The 24289-nt window shown below is 38.8% G+C and overlaps 4 protein-coding genes across 5 annotated transcripts in view; 1 reads left to right on the top strand and 3 right to left on the bottom strand.

Moving 5' to 3' along the window:
• Positions 1-1559: 1559 nt before the first annotated feature.
• LOC141767938 (granzyme-like protein 1) lies at positions 1560-3454 on the bottom strand. The gene is made up of 5 exons (XM_074635691.1): positions 3214-3454; positions 2984-3134; positions 2666-2798; positions 2254-2517; positions 1560-2057 (listed from the first exon to the last, which is right to left on the bottom strand). The coding sequence occupies exons 1-5, from the start codon at positions 3269-3271 to the stop codon at positions 1890-1892; spliced, it is 774 nt and encodes a 257-aa protein (XP_074491792.1). The 5' UTR covers positions 3272-3454; the 3' UTR covers positions 1560-1889.
• A 4840-nt stretch (positions 3455-8294) lies between these two features.
• Positions 8295-24289, top strand: part of polrmt (polymerase (RNA) mitochondrial (DNA directed)) — a 125561-nt gene continuing 109566 nt past the window's right edge. Inside the window, exons 1-2 of one of the 2 annotated variants that reach the window (XM_074635679.1) lie at positions 8295-8605; positions 8699-8875. In XM_074635679.1, coding sequence (XP_074491780.1) covers positions 8761-8875 — 115 coding nt within the window. In that variant the 5' untranslated portion in view covers positions 8295-8605; positions 8699-8760. The remainder of the gene's footprint in view (positions 8606-8698; positions 8876-24289) is intronic. The other variant, XM_074635680.1, reaches the window with a different exon arrangement.
• On the bottom strand, positions 10243-11971 carry LOC141767939 (granzyme B(G,H)-like). Its single transcript, XM_074635692.1, has 5 exons — positions 11786-11971; positions 11553-11703; positions 11299-11431; positions 10782-11048; positions 10243-10677 (listed from the first exon to the last, which is right to left on the bottom strand). The coding sequence occupies exons 1-5, from the start codon at positions 11844-11846 to the stop codon at positions 10519-10521; spliced, it is 771 nt and encodes a 256-aa protein (XP_074491793.1). The 5' UTR covers positions 11847-11971; the 3' UTR covers positions 10243-10518.
• Positions 12302-14496, bottom strand: LOC141767940 (granzyme B(G,H)-like). The gene is made up of 5 exons (XM_074635695.1): positions 14391-14496; positions 14158-14308; positions 13907-14036; positions 13390-13656; positions 12302-13286 (listed from the first exon to the last, which is right to left on the bottom strand). The coding sequence occupies exons 1-5, from the start codon at positions 14449-14451 to the stop codon at positions 13128-13130; spliced, it is 768 nt and encodes a 255-aa protein (XP_074491796.1). The 5' UTR covers positions 14452-14496; the 3' UTR covers positions 12302-13127.

Here is a 24289-nt window from a genome sequence, read left to right as displayed (position 1 = left end):
AGGCTTATAGCCCCTGATAACGCCTATTTAATAGCCTGACAACAGCCTAATCGGCTGGCTTGAACAAGGAGGAATGGAAGGAACAAAAGGGTGACCTGTGGTGAACTTGAGACCTTGGACAGACTGAACATGGGGATGTGTCCCCATCACCAACACCTTTTACAAATCCATTGCTTACATTATTATTTCTGTCTCAGTGCAGTTGTGCAGTTGTATTGGTATGTGTATAAGGTCAGTTAAGTTCAGACTACAAGCCAAGGTAAAGGCCTATCTGTCTCCCAAAGACCTCGACAGAGTTATGCTTTTATTACCTCTCGGTTAGACTACTGTAATTCTTTGTATGTGGGTGCAGAACAGTCGTCTTCGCCGGCTGCAGTTAGTACAAAATGGAGCTTCCTGTCCGTTTATGGATTGATTTTAAGATTTTATTGCTTGTTTTCAAGGATTTAAATGGGCTGCCAATCAGAACTATTGCACCTTCATACTCCAGTTAGAGCAATGAGGTCGACCAATCCGATGCCCCTGGATGTCCCCAGAACTAGACTCAAAAACAGAGGCGACCGAGCCTTTGCCGTGGCCGCCCCTAATCTCTGGAACAGTTTACCTGATCATATTAAGACTGCTCAGACGACAGAAACATTTAAGTCCTTCTGGCGTTTGATTAAGTTTATCTTCTGCTGTGCTGCAACTCTTTTACTGCTATTATGTGTTTATTGTTTTTACTCTGTTCTTAGTGTTGCTTGCTTTGTATTCATTTTTATTATATACATGTTCAGCACTTTGGTCAACTCCGGTGTTTTTTTTACAACAGAGTATTAGGGCCACATTGAGGGAAAAAGAAATCAGTAGTATTACGAGAATAAAGTCGTTATTTGATGAGAATAAAGTCATACTATTTCAAGAAAAAAAAGTTGTAATATTACGAAAAAGAAAGTCATAACTTTATGAGAAAAATATTAATTTCCTCCTCCATAAAAGAGGCAATTTCCCCATCAGGTCCGTGTGGTTCTTTCTTCGGAATAAACACAGTTTCTTGCACAATCTTTTCATGGTCCTGATGCTGATGATAATGTGGTGCTGATGTGCCAACAGATGAAGTATTTTGTTATTTGTGAAACCTAAACTAAAGTATAACTTCACAAGATGCTCCACGTTCCTCATTTTCACACAGGCGGCACGCTGCTCTATTTCCCCTCTAAAATAACACATACAATTACTACTTTATAATATTAGGACTTTATTCTTATAATATTACGACTTTTTTCTCGTAAACCTATGACTTTATTCTCGTAATATTATGACTTTATTCTCGAAATCTCAGATTATTTTTTTTTTCCTCAATGTGGCCCTAATACTCAATCGTAGTTTTTAAACATGCTGTATAAAACAACTTTGACTTGACTTGAAGAGAGAGTTTTGCTTAATTTTTGCAGCTTTATTTGTATTGGTGTTGCCAAACAAAATGAGTAATTTGTCACGGCCTTTATTAAGTCATTAATAAGATCCCGTATGTTTGGATTGTCCAAATAACATGCATGGACCAGACAGTATCTGGTCCATGCTTGTTATTTGCCATCACGTTGTTGATCCGGGCTGTCCTATCAGTCTACTGACAGGTTGTTGTGTTTTTTTTTAGAATAAGTGTGTCTTTTTGATCATTTCAAAGATGGACAGAATATTAAGTATAAGTGTAGAATCTCGATATTATTATTATTCACTTAAATACAATTTGTTTCTTCTGATGAAGTTGTTACGGAAGAAAATTAAACATGGTATTTGAAATAAGCTTTTATTTTGAATTTTGGTAACACTGACAGAGCAATCTGAGACAACACATTGCCTCCATATTACAATGAATGTATGCTGAAGCAAAACTTTGTGCAAGATTTTTACTCATAATGTTTCATGTCTCCGAGGATGCTCTTGATCCAGGGAAGGTATTTATATAGATCCAAGTACACGTTGGGTAGATCTGGGTAGTTACAGTTTCTGCGCCTGTTGAAAGACACGACACCGACAGCCTTCCCGTTGCACACCAGAGGACCACCAGAATCACCCTGTGAGGAAGAATCAATATTCAATTTAAGATGTTTGTAGCAGGGCCGGCTTAAGGAATGGGCGGGCGCTGGTCATACATAAAATACATAAAATAAATCCAAATCCAAATTTTGCCTAAAGGCACCAAAAGGGCTGCCCTGGTTTATAGTATTTATATACCAACTGACATTTTCTATTAACAGACAGAAAACATACCTGACAGAATCCTTTTGTTGTATTGTATCCACCTGCACAGATTATGTTGGCAGGAAGATTATGCGCACGACGCCATTGCTTCTCACAGTCTTGTAGTTCAATGATAGACACATTCACCACTCTCAGATCATCAACAACTCCACCATTAGTTATAGTGTAACCCCATCCAGCTACACTGCAGGTTTCCGTTGAGTTTGTGTTCATTTCAGAGGTGGGAAGTGGAATTGTTTTTACTCTGTCGTTCGGTCCAGCCCCCTGAGACAGCTGGAGACACACAAAATCAGAAACTTAAAAACTAGCAAACTAATTTCATCAGACTTCAATTAAACAAACAATTGTTGGAATATGGAGCTGATCATTTTAAAAAAATTGACCCCCCCAAAAAAGTATGATGTCACTTGAGTATACTTACTTTGAGGAGCATGATGTCATTACCATTGGGTCCATTCGCTTTATCGTGTATGTATCTCTGTTCAATATTTCTTCTTATTTCTTTTTCTTTTTTCTTGAGATCGTGGGTGCCAAGAACAACAGATGTAAATCTCCTGAACGAAAGATCATGGAGAGGTTGTCAGTACATTTCCTAAAATTGTGCCAACAACAGTAGAAAATGATGAATAATATAGGTCTTTTAAAAAAAAAGAAAGTCGGTTGATATATCTTGAAGTCTTTTTAATTTGACTTGTAATTACATGAATCAAAGATTGCTGGAAGAGGAAATGTAACTCACAAAGCATTACAGTGCGCAGCAGTGACCACAACGTCTTCCCTGATGAGGAATCCTCCACATACATGTTCTTTATAGATGTTCTGCAGCGAGACCATATACTGCATCGATCCCTCCTCGACTATTTCCCCGTTGATGATTTCACTCCCATCTGCTAAAATAAGTAAACATCAAAGTTAGGTTAGTGTCTTATTTAACGATTGGAGAATAATAAACAGATTTGGTCATCTTACCGTTTAGTCCGAGACATGTCAGAACATGAAAAAGCAGAAATTTGTGCAGAGCATGCATGATGCCAGCAAGACAATTGACTTGTCTTTCTTCTTGGGGTGTCAAGTCGACCCTTTTATACAGAAATTTGCTCTGTTGGCAAGTGTGAATCCAACCTACAGTATCTTGATATCTGACCACATCCTGCTTGCAAGTCTGCAACTGATGTTATCTTTACCTTCATTATCTTGTTCAGTGATCTGATGCCTCAACAGCCTGAAACATACGTTATGTGATCAGTGTGTTTAACACAGTCTGTCACTTGAATTCATTCTTCCTCTTCTTACTTTTTATGTTATTCATCATTCACTTTTATATTTAGGACACTTTCGGCCTCTTGATTTATTTCATTCTGGACCCTTTTAAACCTCCTTTCCTCATTGTTTATGAATATTACTATATATTAAGTGACTTTTGTTAGATTGATTCAATAAGTGAAGAACACAGATGTAACAACAAGATTATTTAGTGTCACTGTGGTCATGTGGCTGCTTTGGGTCATTCTATCAACCCTCTGAGACCCACAATAGACCCGTTTTAGTCTTTTTTAAGGGGGTACAGGGGGTCTTTAGGGGGAGACAGCAGGTCAACAGCAGATGTCACATAGAAGTGGTGTACATCATCTGAAAGCTGGGAACCTGAAGGTTAATTTGAGATGCAGCTCAGCACTGTGTGTCAAGTTGTTCTAGTCATAAATCAGAAGTGAACATGAATTAATGTAATTAATTAATTAATTAAAATGATTTGTAAAAGTGTATAAGGGTTTAGAACATTAAGATACCTACATTAAGATGAAAAGATGAGCTACTAAAGCTAAGATACCAGATACTAATGACTTTCAGCTGTCAGCATTTGGCTGTTTGGGGGTTTTGGTAAAATAGCCCACTCAAACATTTCTTCTGAATTCAGCGACAGACCAGACGAACCACAGAAACCAGTTTCCTGCTTCAGTTTTGAAACTAATGCGCTACTTTAATCGCTTAGATCATTTTTTGACAGCAAGTGGTCTGAAGGGGCATCATCATTTTATACAGCAGTTTGCTCTGTTGGCAAGTGTGATTATCAACTATCTTGATATATGACCACATCTTTCGTGCAAGGCATGTTTGCAAGTTTGCAACTTATGTTATCTTTGCATTATCTAGTTCAGTGATCTGATGCCTCAACAGCCTGAAACAAACATTATGTGATCAGTGTGTTTAACACAGTCTTTTCACATTAATTAATTCTTCTTCTTCCTACTTTTTTTTTTTAATTTTCTTTTTGTTTGGAAAAGGCGTTATCACAGTGTATATCAAACTTTACAGATAGTTATACCTAACTCTTTTCCCATTTTAATATACATGTACAGTCTATATGCATATGCCCGAAAAGAAGCATGCGGATGCCACAGTACTTGTGAGTCAACTCAGTCTTTTGGAGAACTGTGGGTCCTCCAACCTCACTTTCTGAAGTACGTGGCCGTGTAAACCGTTCCACAAGTCCAGATTATACACATCTACACACATCGATATTCACTTGCATACTCACGCGTATACAGCCTACATGCCCATGCATACTTCTCCATCAAACTATCAGCAGTTACATTTAGCTTTCTTACCTATGCCTATCTCACACTCTATTAAAGACATAACTATATACATTAGAACCAAGGGAGCTTACATTACATTCTTATTATTCTCAGCAAGAAGAGGAAAGGAAGAAAAGAGAAAAAAAGTCAGTGGAGTCATACAAAGTCTACTCTTATGGGGGTTATAAATTCGATCCATTTATTCCAAATCTGGTCAAATTTGCCCTTTTGGATCCTCAAAGAGTAAGTCAACTTTTCCATTTGAAATAGTTCAAGGGTTATTCCATACCAATCATCCAATGTAGGTGGTACTGGATTTAGCCACCTTCTTGTGATAGATTTTTTACTTGCCGCCAAAAGGGCCTGCAGCAGCTTTATATCACTCCTCTGTCTCAAAAACAAAATGTGGCCCAGATAAAGAGTCTCCAAGTTCAGAGGTATTTGAGTCTTAAATACAGTGCTTAATGAGTTATGAATACCTTTCCAGTATAAACTCAGTTTGGGGTAGTCCCACATTATAGAGCCACATTATCTTCAACACGTCGAGCTTGTGTTCTTGTATTTTTCCTGGTGTGGGGTCTTAAAATATCTTATAATATTTTTCCAGCAGTGTTCTCTGCAGTCTGTGGAGTAAGTAGAGGACCATTGAAAACTGCAAATTTCCCCCAAACCTCCTCAGACAACCCTATCTTCTTCTTACTTATTATGTTATTCATCATTCACTTTTATATTTAGGACACTTTCGGCCTCTTGATTTAATTAATTCTGGACCACTTTAAACCTCCTTTCCTCATTGTTTATGAATATTACTATATATTAAGTTACCTTTGTTAGATTAATTCAATAAGTGAAGAACACAGATGTCACAACAAGATTATTTAGTGTCACTGTGGCCATGTGGCTGCTTTGGGTCATTCTATCAACCCTCTGAGACCCACAATAGACCAGTTTTAGTCTTTTTTTAGGGGGGTACAGGGGGTCTTTAGGGGGAGACAGCAGGTCAACAGCAGATGTCACATAGAAGTGGTGTACATCATCTGAAAGCTGGGAACCTGAAGGTTAATTTCAGATGCAGCTCAGCACTGTGTGTCAAGTTGTTCTAGTCATAAATCAGAAGTGAACATTAATTAATGTAATAAATTAATTAATTAATTGAAGTGATTGTCACTATTATTTGACAGCAAGTGGTCTACAGGAGCATTAAAGCCTGCAGGCAACACTTGCATTATTATTTGCTCTTGAGAGCCCATCTTGTTGAGGGGCCTTTAGTTAAAATCTATTTTTAAGGCCTTAATGACTTCAAATACATTGTTCTTAAATCGTACATTTTCCTACATAAATCAAGCAAATGACATACACAGTAGGACTGTCACTTTTTATTAAGATTTGAATATTTGTTCAAACGTGGGAAAAAAGCATAGACTGTATATATGAAGTGGACGTAGTCACCGTGACGCCATCCATTGGTTTGTGGACTGCCGTTTTGAAGCCTCGAGTTCGGCATTTTGGCCGTCGCCATCTTGTTGTTTTGCAACAAGAAGTGACACGAGATGGTGGAGCTAATGATGCCTTCAAATGACCTTTTCTCCCTGTTTGTGGATACAACTCGGTCACAGCAGGTGAGCTTTTTATTGCATTAATCTTACAAGTGAGGCACACAGATGCAACAACATTATTGTTTGGTGTGGAAATACTCAGCACAGCACATGAAACATTTCTCTGAAATCTGTAGCAAACTAGACGAACCACATAAACCACAGTTTCCAGCTTCAGGTTTGAGTGTTGTTCTCACAGTTGTGAAACTAATGATCAAGTTAGTACACAAACATACACAGATCGAGCCAGAGAAATCATTACCTTGCTTTACATATAACATTATATAGTATATAGTATGTAAAATGCTCACTTCCTGTCATGTTTTGTAATGATTTGGTGAGAGGATTTGTCATGTAACAAGTCATGCATTCATGTTTATTCATTGAACAAATCTGACTACATTATTCAGTGTTTTCTCTTCACAAATCTATATTCAGATACAGCTCAAATATACATAAATACAAGCTGTTGCTGTCTGGTTTTACTCAGCAGAGACGGCCTGAGTAAGACCAAAGAGTTGCATAGTTTCTTTTTGACCATCGGTGGGCGTCACTCCATCAGTTTATGTTACGTCTGCACCCTGCAGTGCATTAAAAACCTCTCTCAGTCAAAGCCAAACAACTGAGTCATCCTTCTGAGTGAATCTGTTATATGGGTCGTTGTAGCCTAGTGTTTCTATGTTAGCAAGTGCCTATCTGTCTTTCTGCTAGACTTAGTCATTCCTAAATATGCCCAGTAAGCCCAGTGTAATTTACAATATCTTTCTCTTAGCAAGTCTTATTTGTTGCCACAGTGGAAATATTTTGCTAATAAGTTGAAAGTGTCTCCGGACGTCTTTGGACAAGTAGCCAAGATTCACAGAATGTAACGTTCAAAGATGAAATGAGCCCAAATATAGTCTGAAAATGTCAAAGATTTTTTAAGATTAAAAAAAGTTATTTTTATAAAATGGTCACTATGTCCTGACAGTAGTGCATGAGACAGGTAATCTGAAAGAAAAATAATTGGCCTCTGGTGTCCTCCAGTGCTCCTAATGGCATCTGCAAGATTTCACAGACCGGAGGAACACAACCAAGAGCCTGCCATCTCTGAGCAGCTGTCAATCACTCGCAAACTCCGATCAAACGGTCAAACTAGGCAGCGCTGATGAAATATGAATCAATATCTTATTACTGTAATGTCTATTTCTCGCCTCAAATGTATTCAGAAACATCTCGTAGTGTACTGTTTAGCTGTAAATGCCATTTTGAGATCAGTTCAGGAAACACCAAGCACCGCCCACCAGCCGGAGCAAACTTTCTCATTTTACAGCTAAACAGTACACTACAAGATGTTTCTGAAAACATTTGAGAAATAGCCATTACAGTAACAGAATATTGATTTATATTTGATCAGCGCTTTCTAGTTTGACCGTTTGAATGGAGTTTGCGAGTGATTGACAGCTGCCTCTGTTGAATGAACAACCAATAGCCATCTCTCTGATTGGCCAAACTCTCCCATCACAGGCTAGATTTTTTAAAGCCTGAAAACAGAGTCATGAGGAGGTGCAGAAGTCTTGAATTACAATATATGCTGAAAGGTTATTGTGGAATTTTTTCCCAATAATTTTTTTTTTTTTATGACAATACAAACACTATAAAAGTATTGCTGAAGCAATACTTTTCCTGGAGAATCTTGTTAATCCAGGACAGCTATTTCCATATGTTGCATTTCAGTTACGAATGTTCATTTCTGAATATGGACTGGCTCAATAGTTCCTTGTGAATAATAATCTTGCTGTTGTTTTGTGAAGCAACTAAAATTTTCTACTTTTTGAGGAGTCCTTGAACTTGTCTGGGTGGGTGAGAGCGAGCTCGAGCGAGCGAGCTCGCGCCTGACGCTGACTTTCGATGACTTAACGGCCACTTAGGTGTCGCTTTTAACAAGCATTTCTGAAAGTTACAAGCAGTCCCTTTAAAGTTCGGTAAAGTTATTGTTTATAGATTCACTTAGAAGCATTACGTTTTGTATTGTTTTGTTTTACCATGTAAATTGAGCGTTGTTTTGATTTTTTTTTCTATTGGTAATTTCACTTAATTGGCGCAAACGCGGTAACGATGCAGTGGACTGTTGCCAGCTAGCTAGCTAACGTTAGCTGGGACGAAAAGAGACTTATGTGTGTGGGAAACACATGTTACACCCGTTTCTGAGTGAGTATGGTCTTTATCTGTAATCTGAGTTCATATGGACATGTGTACTGTAGTTAAATAGAGTAGAGACTCGTTATTTTTGTGGATTTCTAGATATTTTGCTTCGGATGCTGCTGTACACTGCTGCAGAGAGATGCCACTTCTCATAGGAGCCTATGTGCCACACGTACTGTACGTTGACAGTGTTTCTCCATTGCACCATATTGGACATCGTTGGAAAGAGGGGTTGCAAAACTGTTTGCCAACAGACGTCTGAGTTCCCAAGGACCAGTGAGTACTGACCTAACACTTTTCATCTGGATTCAATTAAGCTCCAACATGCATGTCAGAATGGGAGCCTAACATAGACTAGAGTTCCCATAAAGTCCTGGGTATTCAAGACTCTATTTTTGTTTTCATTTTATTATCATAAGGTGACATGCCCTGCCGTGTCTGTTACTACATTTACATCTTGGTGTTTTGCATTTCCTCATGTTGCTCATGTTGCTCATACTGTGACATGTTCAAGTAAACACGCCCACTTTATGATAATCACATGCAGTTGTGGGGCAAGTCATAAGTCAAGTCAGCACACTGACAGCTGTTGTTGCCTGTTGGGCTTGTGTGTATGATTTCACTCCCAAGTGCTGTAAAGATAAAAGGAAAATAAGAATTAGTTAATGTTGCATTTGTAGATCAGAGACTAATAACCAGATGTGGTAATCTCACCGTGAAGTCCAAGACATGCCAGGAGATGAAAAATCAGAAACCTGTGCAGTGCATGCATCATTCTGGCAGCAAAGTCAACCTGTTGTCTTTGAGGTGTCAAGTCGACCATTTTATACCGCAGTATGCTCAGTGAGCGACCCTGTGGTTTTCATCTTCTTCACCAAGACTTCTTTAGCCGCTTCCTCTGTGTGTGGGTGCAAGCTTTTATTGTCTTATAGTGATGAGTGCATGCGGTCAGTAAAGAAATGAGTATTGCCATTGTCACAGTAAATGTAAAGCATGTGGTTCAGCAGCCTCAGCAGCCTGAAGCACGTACAAACATTATGTGATCAGCATGGGATGAGTTTTCACACAGTTTGTAACGTTAACCCATTTATTCTCTTTATATATTTGATGTCATTCAATATCTTCAGTTTTCTTTTTGTATCTGTGGCACTTTAAGTATCTGACAACCTCTGTATTTTTATTATTTGGGAATTCGTTGACCTTCTCTCTGTTTGAATAAGTCTCTCTTTAAAGTACATATTGAACAGACAAGAAATGTGCGATTAAATATTTTAATCGATTGACAGCCCCGATTGTTTTTTATACTATACAACCTGACAACTGCTGCAGCAACTATTATATTATGATAAAGAACAAGATTTTTAGCTGGAGGATACTGTAATCAGGTCTCCACAAGTTTAGAATGACTCGCCTTGGCCCTCATCTTTTATGTAACCACAAGAAAGAAAGTACAGTATTTTCCATTTTCCATTGAAGTTTTATTTTAACTTCAGACTGACACTGACAGGGCAACTTAAACACAGCAATACCTCCTCTAATCATAATGAAAGTTTTATTTATAGAGCACTTTTAAGCAAAAAGTATACATTTTTAAGGCATAAACAGATTTAATTACAAGAGCAAAAGGTAGAAAACGATAATTATTGTATAGCATTTTTATTAAAAAAGAAAAATACATATATACAGTGTGTATATACAGTATATATATAAATAAACAAACAAACAAACAATCAGCCAGCTCATGATAAGATAGGAAGTATAGCAGTTGTTAAGAAAGGCCATTCTGTAAAAGTGAGTTTTGAGACTTGATTTAAAGGCAGCGACGGTGTCAGCCGACCTGATGCTCAGTGGAAAGCTGTTCTAGAGCTGAGGAGCCAGACAATACAGTACAATAAACGTATGCTGAATTGTTACATTTATCAATAGTTTTTCTTGAGAATCTTTTTGATCCAGGAAAGGTATTTTGATATATTTACGTAGACGTTCGATACATTTGGGTAGTTACAGTTTTCTCTGAGGTTGAAAGAGACAACACCAACAGCCTTCCCGTTGCACACCAGAGGACCACCAGAATCACCCTGTGAGGAGGAAGGAGTTTCATTTGTTTATTCAATTTCTAAGACTAGAAACCATTTAGACTAGAAACCAGTTGATATTTTTTGTGAACGGATAGAAAACGGACCTGACAGAATCCCTTGTCTGTGCCATATCCACCTGCACAGATAACATTGTCAGGAAGATTAATTTCCTCATGACGCCATTGCTTCTTACAGTCCTCCGGGTTAACGACAGACACATACACCACTTGCAGCACATCGACAACGTCACCACCAGTACTTGTTAAACCCCATCCAGCTACGTGGCACTTTTCATTATCTTTTAACTCAATCTCAGTCTCTGGAAGCTCAATCGGTTTTACTGTTTTGTCCAGTCGAGCTTTCCTAGACAGCTGGAGACACACAAAATCACAAAGTGAACATTAGAAGATAGCAAAGACCAATTTACAGCATACTTATTATCCTTCTTTAGACCTCAAGTTAAAAAGGAATTGGTGGAAGATGGAGCTGCCTTGAGTGTTGATATTAGTGCTTTGCTGTTTTACAGTTTTGGGGGGATTAAACAGAACATGAAAGTAAGAGATTTTACAGCACAGTTTTTTCTTCCCCTGAGACTGTTAGACTGATTAAATATCTACTTACTTTGAGGAGCATGATGTCATCCCCTTTTTCGACATTCACATAAGATGGAAACTTCCATTTCTTTACACGGTATCTCATTTTCTTATCAACCTTCTTGAGATTGTGGGCCCCAAGAACGACACTTGTAGGATGCCTGAGAGAATGATCATTGAGAGGTTGTCAGTAGTGTTTCTTTAGTTGTGTTGACAAAATAATTTTTTTGGTTTTTACTTCTCATTACATGGTTCAAATATTGCTGATAGAGGAAAACTCACTGGTCATCACAGTGTGCAGCAGTGACCACAAAGTCTTCATTGATGAGGAATCCTCCACATACATGATGTTTGCTTCTGTTCTGCACCGAGGCCATATACAGCATTGACTTCTCCGGGGCTTTTTGCCCATGTATGATTTCACTCCCAAGTGCTTTAAAGATAATAGGAAAATAAGGATTAGTTAATGTAGCAATTGTAGATCAGAGACTAATAACCAGATGTGGTAATCTCACCGTGAAGTCCAAGACATGTCATGAGATGAAAAAGCAGAGACCTGTGCAGTGCATGCATCATTCTGGCAGCAAACTCAACCTGTTGTCTTTGAGGTGTCAAGTCGACCCTTTTATACCGCAGTATGCTCAGTGAGCGACCCTGTGGTTTTCATCTGCTTCACTAATACTTCTTTAGCCGCTTCCTCTGTGTGTGGGTGCGAACTTTAATTGTGTTATAGTGATGAGTGCATGCGGTCACACAACTTGCGTTCTTTAAGGTTGTATCAGGCTCAGTTTTAAAGCTAGAGTGAAGATGATCATATAAATCATATGAAACTACAAAACCTAATGAATCCGTTGGTATTAACCGTGTCATACTAGCTTGTCGCAAAGGAGGCTAAATAACGCTCCAAACTTTTGCTAAATTTTGCAGAGAAAAAACTGGCATGGCCATTTTTAAAGGGGTCCCTTGACCTCTGACCTCAAGATAATGTGAATGAAAATGGGTTCTATGGGTACCCACGAGTCTCCCCTTTACAGACATGCCCACTTTATGATAATCACGTGCAGTTTTGGGAAAAGTCATAGTCAAGTCAGCACACTGACACACTGACAGCTGTTGTTGCCTGTTGGGCTGCAGTTTGCCGTGTTATGATTTGAGCATATTTTTTATGCTAAATGTAGTACCTGTGAGGGTTTCTGGACAATATTTGTCATAGTTTTGTGTTGTTAATTGATTTCCAATAATAAATGTATACATACATTTGCATAAAGCACTCCCATGTTGATAAGAGTATTAAATACTTGACAAATCTCCCTTCAAGGTACATATTGAACAGATAACAAATGTGTTATTAATTTGCAATTAAGTATTTTAATCGATTGACAGCCCTAATTGTTTATGTAACCACAAGAAAGAAAGTACAGTATTTAACATTTTACATTGAACTTTTATTTTAACTTCAGACTGACACTGACAGGGCAACTTAAACACAACAATACCTCCTCTAATCATAATGATAGTTTTATTTATAGAGCACTTTTAAGCAAAAAGTATACATTTTTAAGGCATAAACAGATTTAATTACAAGAGCAAAAGGTAGAAAACGATAATTATTGTATAGCATATTGAAAAGAAAAATACATGTATACATATATATTAAAAAACAAACAATCAGCCAGCTCATGATAAGAAAGAACGTTTGTCAGCTGTTAAGAAAGGCCATTTTGTAAAAGTGAGTTTTGAGACTTGATTTAAAGGCAGCGACGGTGTCAGCGGACCTGATGCTCAGTGGAAAGCTGTTCTAGAGCTGAGGAGCCAGACAATACAGTACAATAAAAGTATGCTGAATTGTTACATTTATCAATAGTTTTTCTTGAGAATCTTTTTGATCCAGGAAAGGTATTTTGATATATTTACGTAGACGTTAGGTAAATTTGGGTAGTCACAGTTTCTTTTGAAGTTGAAAGAGACAACACCAACAGCCTTCCCGTTGCACACCAGAGGACCACCAGAATCACCCTGTGAGGAGGAAGAAGCTTCATTTGTTTATTCAATTTCAAAGACTAGAAACCATTTAGACTAGAAACCAGTTGATATTTTTGTGAACGGATCGAAAACGGACCTGACAGAATCCCTTGTCTGTGCCATATCCACCTGCACAGATAACATTGGCAGGAAGATTAACTCTCCTATGACTCCATTGCTTCTTACAGTCCTCCGGGTTAACGATAGGCACATCCACCACTTGCAGCACATCAACAACTTTACCACCAGTACTTGTGTAACCCCATCCAGCTACGAGGCACTTTTCATTATTTTCTAACTCAATCTGAGTCTCTGGAAGCTCAATCGGTTGTACTCTTTTGTCCAGTCGAGCTTTCCTAGACAGCTGGAGACACACAAAATCACAAAGTAAACATTAAAAGCTAGCAAAGACCAATTTACAGCATACTTATTATCCTTCTTTAGGCCTCAAGTTAAAAAGGAATTGGTGGAAGATGGAGCTGCCCTGAGTGTTGATATTAGTGCTTTGCTGTTTTACAGTTTTGGGGGGATTAAACAGAACATGAAAGTAAGAGATTTTACAGCACAGTTTTTTCTTCCCCTGAGACTGTTAGACTGATTAAATATCTACTTACTTTGAGGAGCATGATGTCATCCCCTTTTTCGACATTCACATAAGATGGAAACTTCCATTTCTTTACACGGTATCTCATTTTCTTATCAACCTTGAGATTGTGGGCCCCAAGAACGACACTTGTAGGATGCCTGAGAGAATGATCATTGAGAGGTTGTCAGTACTGTTTCTTTAGTTGTGTTGACAAAATAATTTTTTTGGTTTTTACTTCTCATTACATGGTTCAAATATTGCTGATAGAGGAAAACTCACTGGTCATCACAGTGTGCAGCAGTGACCACAAAGTCTTCATTGATGAGGAATCCTCCACATACATGATGTTTTCTTCTGTTCTGCACCGAGGCCATATACAGCATTGACTTCTCCGGGGCTTTTTGCCCATGTATGATTTCACTCCCAAGTGCTTTAAAGATAATAGGAAAATAAGGATTAGTTAATGTAGCAATTGTAGATCAGAGACTTATAACCAGATGTGGTAATCTCACCGTGAAGTCCAAAACATGTCAGGAGATGAAAAAGCAGAAACCTGTGCGGAGCATGCATCATTCTGGCAGCAATTTCAACCTGTTGTCTTTGAGGTGTCAAGTCGACCCTTTTATTCCGCAGTATGCTCAGTGAGCGACTCTGTGGTTTTCATCTGCTTCACTAAGACTGCTTTAGCTGCTTCTTCTGTGTGTGGGTGCGAACTTTAATTGTCTTATAGTGATGAGTGCATGTGGTCAGTAAAGAAATGAGTATTGCTATTGTTACAGTAAATGTAAAGCATGTGGTTCAGCAGCCTCAGCAGCCTGAAGCACGTACAAACATTATGTGATCAGCATGGGTTGAGTTTTCACACAGTTTGTAATGTTGACCCATTTATTCTTTTTATACATTTGGTGTCATTCAATATCTTCAGTTTTCCTTTTGTATCTGTGGCACTTTAAGTATCTGACAACCTCTGTATTTTTATTATTTGGGTAATTCTTTGTCCTTCTCACTGTTTGAATAACACAGATTAATCTTAAGTGATCTTTAGTTAGATGCACTGAAGAGAAAAGCCAAATTTCTTTGTTATGGATCTACTTTTTAGTTGTGACTTTCTGGGCTGTTGTCTTTTGTCCCTGCGATGTTGCACCAAAACTAAATGAGTAACAGAAACCGCAGTTTCAGCTTCAGGTCTGAGTGTCGATATTTTCACAGTCATAAGTATGAAACTAATGCTCTAAAGTCACGTGGTGACTGAATGACTGACAGCTAGAAGTCTAAAGGAGCATCATGACTCACCTGTCAGTGTTTCTCTTGACGACAGTGGAACATGTTAGTGTTTATAAAGTATGAGGTAAAATAAGTAAAATGTGAAGAGGAGGCATCACTCAACTAAATGTATTAATCAGACACATGAGAAAGGTTTCAAAGCGTGGAAGCATGCAGAAAAGAGCAAATGGATCCACAATAGCTTTTCCCAGTGCTTTCTGCAACTCAATCCAACATCAAAAGGTTGAATTACTTGCTATAATCCGCCATGTGCATCAACACAGACTTATTTTGCATGAATCCATTTTCCTCCACCAGTCATGTTCATTTAGAATCTACGACACTTTCATTCTCTCAATTTGATTCATTTTGGACCATGTTTGTTCTTCACTTGCTTTTTGTGCATACTACTATGTTGCTACAACAAATGATCTGAATAAACAGATTAAGCGGAAAACACAGACGCATCACCAGTATTCTGTCGTGTGTATCTGCATGATACAAACCACAACCCAAACATTTCTTTGAATTGTGCGACAATCTTGAAGAACCACAGAAACCACAGTTTCCAGCTGCATGTTTGAGCATTGATGTTCCCACAGTCGCAGTTGTGAAACCATAGCTTATTGATTTTATCATTATTTTGTAGACAGCGGAACATGTTTTGAAGTGCCATAAAACATATCTTTTTAATTGTGGATACTGAAGGCTTAATGCAATCCATAAACACTAGCTGGATTTGTGTTGTACTCAATACGGCCTTTTAGGTGCAGGCAGAGGTCAGAGTCTCTACACCTCAAGCAGCGATAGAAGACTAGTACTACTTTAAACTTACCCTGAGGGGTTTTGTTAATATTAAAATTGGCCCCAACATTACCAGCCATAACATTAAAGTGAGGTACACATGACTGCATCAATAATTATAATCCAATAATAATATGTACAATATTTAGAATTTTTTTCCACAGATGTTTCTGAAGATATAAAATAACAACATGGTTTCATCCCAGCTCGTCACATACTGACGCTTTGTCAGACCGCTCTGCGTCACTTTTTCTGTAGCACTAAACACATGCTTAACAACCCCCTCGGCTCCACTTTTCGGTCGCAGTAAACACGTGCTTCATGTTGTGAAATGAAGAAAAACACATGCTTAGGTTTAGGCAACAAAAGCACTTAGTTAGGTTTAGGAAATACACAACATGGTTGGGCTTAAAATGACTGCGTTTGTACAGTGCAAGTGTGACTTGACATTGTGGACACGGGACACAAACGAACAGCTGATTACGAACAGCGGTCCCCTGGATGAAAGCATGTGTTTGTTGGACCCATCCACCTCCCCAGCCGCCCGCCCTGTGTGTCTCTTTCGCTCTTTATAATACGTCACCACATTCCTGGCGCACTTTCCCTGTGCGTTTACTGGTGCTGCAGATGGGTTTACGTTGTATTTAATGGAAAGCCCGGCATGTCTCATACTGCTGTGAGAGGGTGCCTTGTGTGGCGGTATCGAATGCCGATGGCGGTGACAAAGCGTCTGTATTTGACGCCCTGGGAATGAGAATTGGCTGAATATAAATATTTTAATTTATTTTTAGTATTTATTAGTTTAGTTTTTATTAGCTGTTTTTTTTTTTTATCTCATTGTGTGAGATTATCTCACAGTTTTAATATTGTTCAAAATATAATCTTTCCCCTTAATAATCACTCATATTTTTGAAACTTTGGAGACAAATAATGACTTGAGTATTATACTCATATTGTAAAACAATAATTTATTATATTAAACGTTTAATCTGCCATTTGTTTGACACAAACTACACAACATTATCCGTGTAAAGCTTTAATATGATGACGTTTCTGCGTAATTACAGTTTATTGCCAGCCGGTGGCATCTGTGTCCTGTGCTGCTATTTCCATGCTCAGCTTTGCCATCTACTCCACAGTGGATACCTGTTTTATCATGCCAATTTTATGCATTTGCATAACACACCAGCTATTGTTCCAAATTAAAGCATAGTTAAAAAATAATATTTACATACCCTATGCAAAATCTCAATACTCACTACAACAATAAACATTTGTACCACTTTTAATCTTAGTGGATTTGGTCATTTGGTACATTTGAGTGTAACTTTGATGGGGAGAGGGGTGACAGGAAAATTAAGTTTGATGCAAGTCTTCCTACATTATGTTGTCTCTTTCTATATCTACATGATCAATCCATCGATCGATACATCCATCAAGTGTAACATCACTTGCGGTATATATCATCTCAGCTGTTAGTGTTACTCTGTTAGTACTTCCAGATATCCAGCAGAGCGTGCCAGAGTTCACAACAAGACTTTAAAAACTACTCTGCTTTTTCACCATCAGAGGGTGCTGCTTCTCCATCAATGCAAATCTAATGTTAAAGTCACAAATTGAGCTGTCTGATGAATCTTCCTAACAGCATCTGTCTGCCCTCTGTGCCACATTAAAGTCAACTCCCTCACTTTGAGCAATCATCCCACTGTGTCATCCCACTACAAATACATGGGGTAGTGTCTCATGGTTTGTGACGTGGGATTAAGTGGGACAGTGATATATGAAAAGGAGCCATCCTTCTCAGGACTGTACCCTACTTAAAATTAGATATTTGTATGTTATAATTAGCACATTAGAAGAATGTATAAAATAGGTCTGACATGGCAGCGAAGTCCAAAAAGATCCAGAATATTTAATGCTGTGCTTTAGAGATGTCCATATCAGTTCAACATCCTAAAGAAGGCAACCAATAGCCTGATATCTGATTATGTGGTGCAGCTACACCACATAATCAGATACAAACATAACATTTCAAATGCTTAAAGGTTTTAAATTCAATATCAGGAACATTAATATTGATATGTAAAGATATAGTGGAGTAATGAAGCAGAGAATGAAGTCACTCTCCCTCTGTGTGTGCTGTAATCAGAGCTTTTCTGTGCTTTGTTTTCATGGTGGGCCGGCCTCGTGTGCCTTTTAGTGCATGTTCGTGCATGTGAGCGTGTCCCACTGGCTAGCTCACGACCGCCGCTCTGCACTGCACTCATACAGCGGTTACAGTTTTCACATAAACGTAGCACCCACCCTCCGGTTCCCCCTCAGGTTAACACTGTTAGCACTGTTACCGTTGTTTGCACTATCCGTGTTGTTAGCACCATTGAGAGCCGTGGGGAGGCAATAGATATGCTCTGAATTCTGTATAGAGAACTTTTAAAATCAAAATTTCTCATAAACAGCAACAGAATCTTCCTGGTTCGAGGATGAAACACAAGACCTCAGAGCCTCAGAGGCCTGATCAATTTGAGTTCTCAGGGCTGCAGCCACTGAGTCTGGTGCTGAGGCTGGGGAAGTGCAGGACAGGATGGGAGAAAGGTACTAGATAGCTACTGCATTGTTTTGATTTCTGTAGTGGTCATGTTGGTGTTAATGTAAATGTCAGTAGGGTTGAGATTGATCTGTCTGCCTCTGTGTTTGAGCAGGAAACTTTTAAAGATTGTTAGAAAAGTGATGGACACCTTATGTGAATATGTTACTATGGCTGGAATTATGAGCTGAGGGGGCCTACTCTACATGTAGACATAGAAACATTGAGGACGATTTTAGAGGCAGTGTGTTTGTCACTATCATATGTTTTTCGAACCTTCATATAATGTACAAAGATGACGAGCCAGGAGGGATTTGTCATTGGTCCTTTAGGCCCCTGACTTTGGCCTGATGTTGAACCCCGCAGCCTGTCTAGACACAGCGGTCTTGCTAGAATGCTTCGGTCTGAATTTCACTGTTACTGTTCCACAATCTGTCTACATATATGTCTATGGTAAAGAACAAAATAAACATTACGTACAGCTTGTTTTTAAAGCCCTAGTTTTAGCCAGGATTGGAGTGGAAGATTGTTCCCTTACAGACTCAGCTAGTGTCAAGTTCTTTCTCCTACAACATGATGACAGACCATGACAGAGGAAATGCTAATTGTCTGATACAGCCCACAGGTTTTAATCCAATAAAAACCTTACCTGCTTTATTTCTAAGTCTCCTAACAGGAAACAGAAAGCAGATTTTGACATTGTTCATGAAAAAAATGCTTTTCATGGAAGAAAATCCACCTGTTAAACTTTGAATTAAAAAAAACTGTGGTGTTGAAAAAGTACCGCCATGCATGCGGTGACAAAACACAGAGTCTGTCTGGTTTCACTGGCATGAAGAATTACTTCACACAGCGGGGCTTGAGGTGCAGGGTGGATAGGCTTTGGCACGGCTAAAACTTTGCATGAAGCGGCACTGACTTTGGTCTTTTCCAGTCACTAACAGCCAAAGACAACCTCATGATGTTGACTGGGACGCTGGCCAACATGTGGCTGGCCTGCCTCAGCTGGCCAAACTATATAGGAGATGGTCTGTGCCCCTTCAGGCTGCCACCACCATTTCAGTGATCTTCTTATACTCTTAGATTTTATTTTGATTGCTTATATACATTTTGATTATGTTCCTATATATTGACAGTTTAGCAGTCGCAGGAGTGGTGCCACCTTTATACAACTTTATACTCATCTGTGTAAAAACATACTCAAAAATGTTGATCATAGCATCACAGCCAGTAGCTGAAGCTACATTAAATAAAGAGATATATTGATGTTCGGCCCGTGATGCCCACACTCTAAGAAAAAAATCTGTAGAAAAACGGATAATGTCCTGGCAGAAAATTACCGGGACATTTTCCGTTAAGTTTACGGACATTTCCTTCAACCCTAAAAAGGAAATTTCTGTTGATTCAGGATGTCCTCCGTACCATTCACGGACACTTCTGTAAATCTTAAAGAAGACATTTCTGTAAAATTACAACACAATGACTGGTATCCATCACAATGTACTGTTCTGTGATAAACAGCTTTAAATAGCTAATAGGCTACAGCAACGCAATCAAATAAATCCATCACAATATATACAAATTGAACATGTTTATTTTTCCTTCAAGTAATTTTTTTCCCCTCTTGTAAACACGAATTCATTAAAAATCTGTAATTTACTTTTTGCTCATGTTAACATTCATAGTTCATAGTTCTTGTTCCCACAATGCAATGCGTCATTTAAAAATACGGGTAAAAAACCTGTAAAAGATTGATACAGAAAATTCCTTCATATTAACACGTTACATTTGCCCGTATTTTTACGGACTTTTCTTAGAGTGCACACCTGTCTCCCATGTTTAAGGTAACACTACACTAAGAGTGAAGCGATGGTAGATGGAGAAAAATGATTCCAGTTAAGACATACAGCAGCAGTTTTAAACAATTGCAACCAAATAGTTAGCATTTCTTGTTAGCCTTTTAAACCAAAGTACATCTTGAGTGTAGCATTCAGGACTTAACTTTTTCACCACCGTCCCAAATCGTCCCAAATCGTCCCGAAATAAAATTTAAACCGTCCCGAAGTAAATACTAGCGGTCCCAATTATAAAATGACTCCTATATTATCAAAAGTGATGCTTGGCATAAATATTAAATAGACTTAAAAAATGTCAACAAAACAGACTTAGAAACAGAAATAAAACAAATCAATGTTTTACAAAAATGATCATACATTAAAGCAGTATTGTAAATTAGATTGCAATACTTTAATTTATTGCAAATTCAGTTCAAATATAAGCAGCAGAAAAAAACATCAAAAGAATTAATGAATGAAACTAGAATAACAAAGTGAGAGAGGACAAAAAAGTGACTCACATTTGTACATATTCATACATATTCATTTGATTTATTAATATCACATGCATTCAATTAATAAATCAACTTTTTTTAGTATTGTATTATCTGTAAACTTTGCGTTACCATTTCTTAGACATCTCTAAACACAGGGGGTGTGCGCGTACCTGTGTGCACATGTGAGAAGGCCACCTGACTGGCATGCGCCAATGAGAGACAGACAGAGAGAGAGACAGAGAGCGTGGTTGGAGTTTGTGTCTGTCTTTGTCTTTTCTCGCTGTGTGCCCGCGCACTCTTGAATTGTGTACTCTCTCGCAATTCTACATTTACAACTTCGTCAGAGTATGTTATGGTTTAATCACTGTTATGTATATACATTTTTTAGGCTAGGTCTACTTTCTGTCCCACGACAGTCCCAAAATTGTCGTCTCGGGGACGATGGGACTCCCTTAAATTCGAGCCCTGGTATCCTTGTGTCCTATGTCCTAATACTGGCCTCTACTTGAAACACACTTAAACTGTTGATTGCACATTATTCCTCCTTCTTCTTTTTTTTTTTTTTAAACATGCATGCTCTGACAGACAAACAACAGTTAAGATTGGTAAGGAGATATTGGCTATATAAGGGTAAGGATGTATTTGCTCTTATGATGAGAGTTAGATTAGAAGATAGATACCACTCTCGTATCTCTACTGCTGATGAGCTTAAGTTAGCATAAAAACTGGAAGCAGGGGGAAACTTCTAGCCAGGCTCAGCCCCTCTAAAGCTCACTAATTAACACATTATATTGCATTTGTTTAGTCTCGAGTCTCCACTGGTTGCTTGGCAACCTCACGAGCAAAGTAACTGCTCCAGGCCAAGGAATCGTTTGTACACTTAAGTTTATATAACTTCATCTATATAATGTGTTAATTCGAGTTTTAGAGGTGCTTGTAGGTGCATTTATAACCTTTGCAGAGAGCCAGACTAGCTGTTTGACCCTGTTTTCAGACTTTATGCTATGCTAAGCTAGCCGTCTGCTGGCTCTAGCTTCACATTTGCTGTACAGATATGAGAGTGGTATTAATCTTCTCATCTAACTCTCGGCAAGAAAGCAAATAATTACATTTCTATTCTTTTAAATTGAAGCTTTTAAGATCAAATTTTGTGCTTGAGCACCTGTGCCACCAATACAACAATTTAGTTTAATGTCACCACACGTTGTAACTATGACATCTATGTCTGCACTCTGTCTCTCTCTAACTTTAAACACAACAAGGAGGAATTTTCATTTTCTTCCTCAGTACATCTTGCTAATATAATAATCTTTCCAGTTTATCCACCCATATGAGATTATAATCATTTACTTTCCTTACTGTTCCTCTCTCATCCATTCTGATTCACACAATCATCCCTCCGTCCACCTCTTCACCTTGTCCCCTGGTGTCTGGCACGACTGCAGGCATCCAGAGAATGCCCGACATGGGGTTTGGCCGGTCGGCCCCACATACCTGCGGCGTGGCATGGCAGGGCTTTAGGAGAAATGTGGCGCATGTGCCACTCAGCAGCCCCGTCTAATGTCCAGTAAGTGGCTTCAGACATGAACACTAATCCAGTCAGTGATGAGAAGCTCTCAGTCTGATGGCTCTGCTGCAGGCTGCCAAGACTGTCCGAGCACACTCTCAGGTTCAGACAGAGCACAATGAGGACAAACTCGAGGCTTCAAAGGGAATCATTGCAACTTTAATGAAATTGCATTTCCTTTGCAGGTATTTGACTGTGATGAATCAATTTGTTCATGCTTTTCCTCTTTCTTATGAAATGTTTATTTTCAAAAGGAGACACGGGACAGTGAACTTTGTTCTCAGATGAAGTAGTGGATATATGAAAAGACGGCATGTGAAACTGTTAGAACCCCTGTATTTTCATTTTTTGACAGAGCAATGTTAACCGTAAATGATACCACTGCTAAGTGGTGACAATCGTCTCATCAAGTCAGCAAACCTTTAAACTCTTTAACCCTGATATTCACCCTTTCATTCCTCCTGAAGTTGCTCCAAAGTTATAACAAAAATTTTACACTCAATTTGTGCCGTTACATCGAGTGTAGTAGGAGTCTAGGGGCCCTGTCTTACACCCTGCGGAAAGCGGCGCACAGTGCTGTTTCAGACCGACGCAGTTGTCATTGTCACGCCCAGTGTCCACGTCGTGTAAGTACCAAATATACATGCGCCCATCTGTGCGCCCATGGGCGTGTTGGTCTTAAAATGAGGTGTGGTCAGGTGCTTTGTTGGTGCATTGTTATCTTGAGGCAGCAGAAAGCCATTGCACCATCGACCAACAAATACCTGGTCTAAAGTCTGGCGCAATAGTTTCCTTCTATTTTTTATTCCGATAGTAAGATGCGCCTCATAGGCAGGTTCACAACACGCGTACACTCTGCTTGTTACACACATTGGGAAGTGTAGCAGCTCTCCTCCTCCTCAGTTAAACACAGTGTCGGCGCTAGAACAATGTTTTTATTTATGTTAAGGAAAACACAAAATTCAGGCGGCAGCTGGCAATTCAGAATATAATGGAATATAATGAAGTAAGGCTCTCGGGCATTCTGTATTGCTCATATTGACTTTTAAAGGGAATGGGAGATGAAACTGATTGGTTTTATCTGTTAAGCCCAAAACACACCTATGATTAATTAAGAGATTAAACACAACCCCTTTGCCCCATGCGCTTTACTTTGTGCCTAGATTATGCGCCGCTTAACTAGCAAAAGTGGAGTTGGACACGTCCTAAATACACTTGCACCATGCACTTTACACCATGCTCTATAGAACGTTTAAATAGGGCCCTTTATGTTTTTTTGCATAACTGAATGCACATTTTCTTCCATAGTATGACATATTTGGTATCTCTAGAGATAGAAAGTTTTAAGAGATAGTTTAGTTTAGTTTATTTTGGTCGTTTTCAACGTACAGAACTCAAATACACACATAAAAACAATAAGTCATTACCTCTTTTGGGGGGCTTTTTAATGCCTTTATTGAATGTGAGAGAGAGTTACTTATGGAAGACGGAGAGCGAGGGGATGACATGCAGCAAAGGGCCACAGGTTGGATTCAAACCCTGGGCCACTGCAGTAAGGACTCAGCCTTGGTACATGGGGCGCCCACTCTACCAGGTGAGCTACAGCGGTGCCCCTAACTCATTACTTTTGAGGTAGTCACAAACCAAAGCAAGTTTTATGCTCACTGAAAAGGTGTAGGCTGAAGCTTTAGCTTATTACACCTACCCTTTTTACATTCATTACTTTGTACAATTCCCTTTAAATTTATATAATTGTGTAACACACATTTCTAAACAAAGAGATTTTGCCACGTAATTTGCGCAAATTTGACCACTGGTCCATTTGTGCAGTCCATGTTTATTCACCCCAAACAGCCAATGT

This window comes from Sebastes fasciatus, chromosome 5 (genome assembly GCF_043250625.1).
Source record: "Sebastes fasciatus isolate fSebFas1 chromosome 5, fSebFas1.pri, whole genome shotgun sequence".
In the NCBI taxonomy this organism is placed as follows: Eukaryota; Metazoa; Chordata; class Actinopteri; order Perciformes; family Sebastidae; genus Sebastes; species Sebastes fasciatus.
The sequence above is the reverse complement of the archived record's forward strand: the minus strand, read 5'-3'. Positions and strand labels throughout refer to the sequence as shown.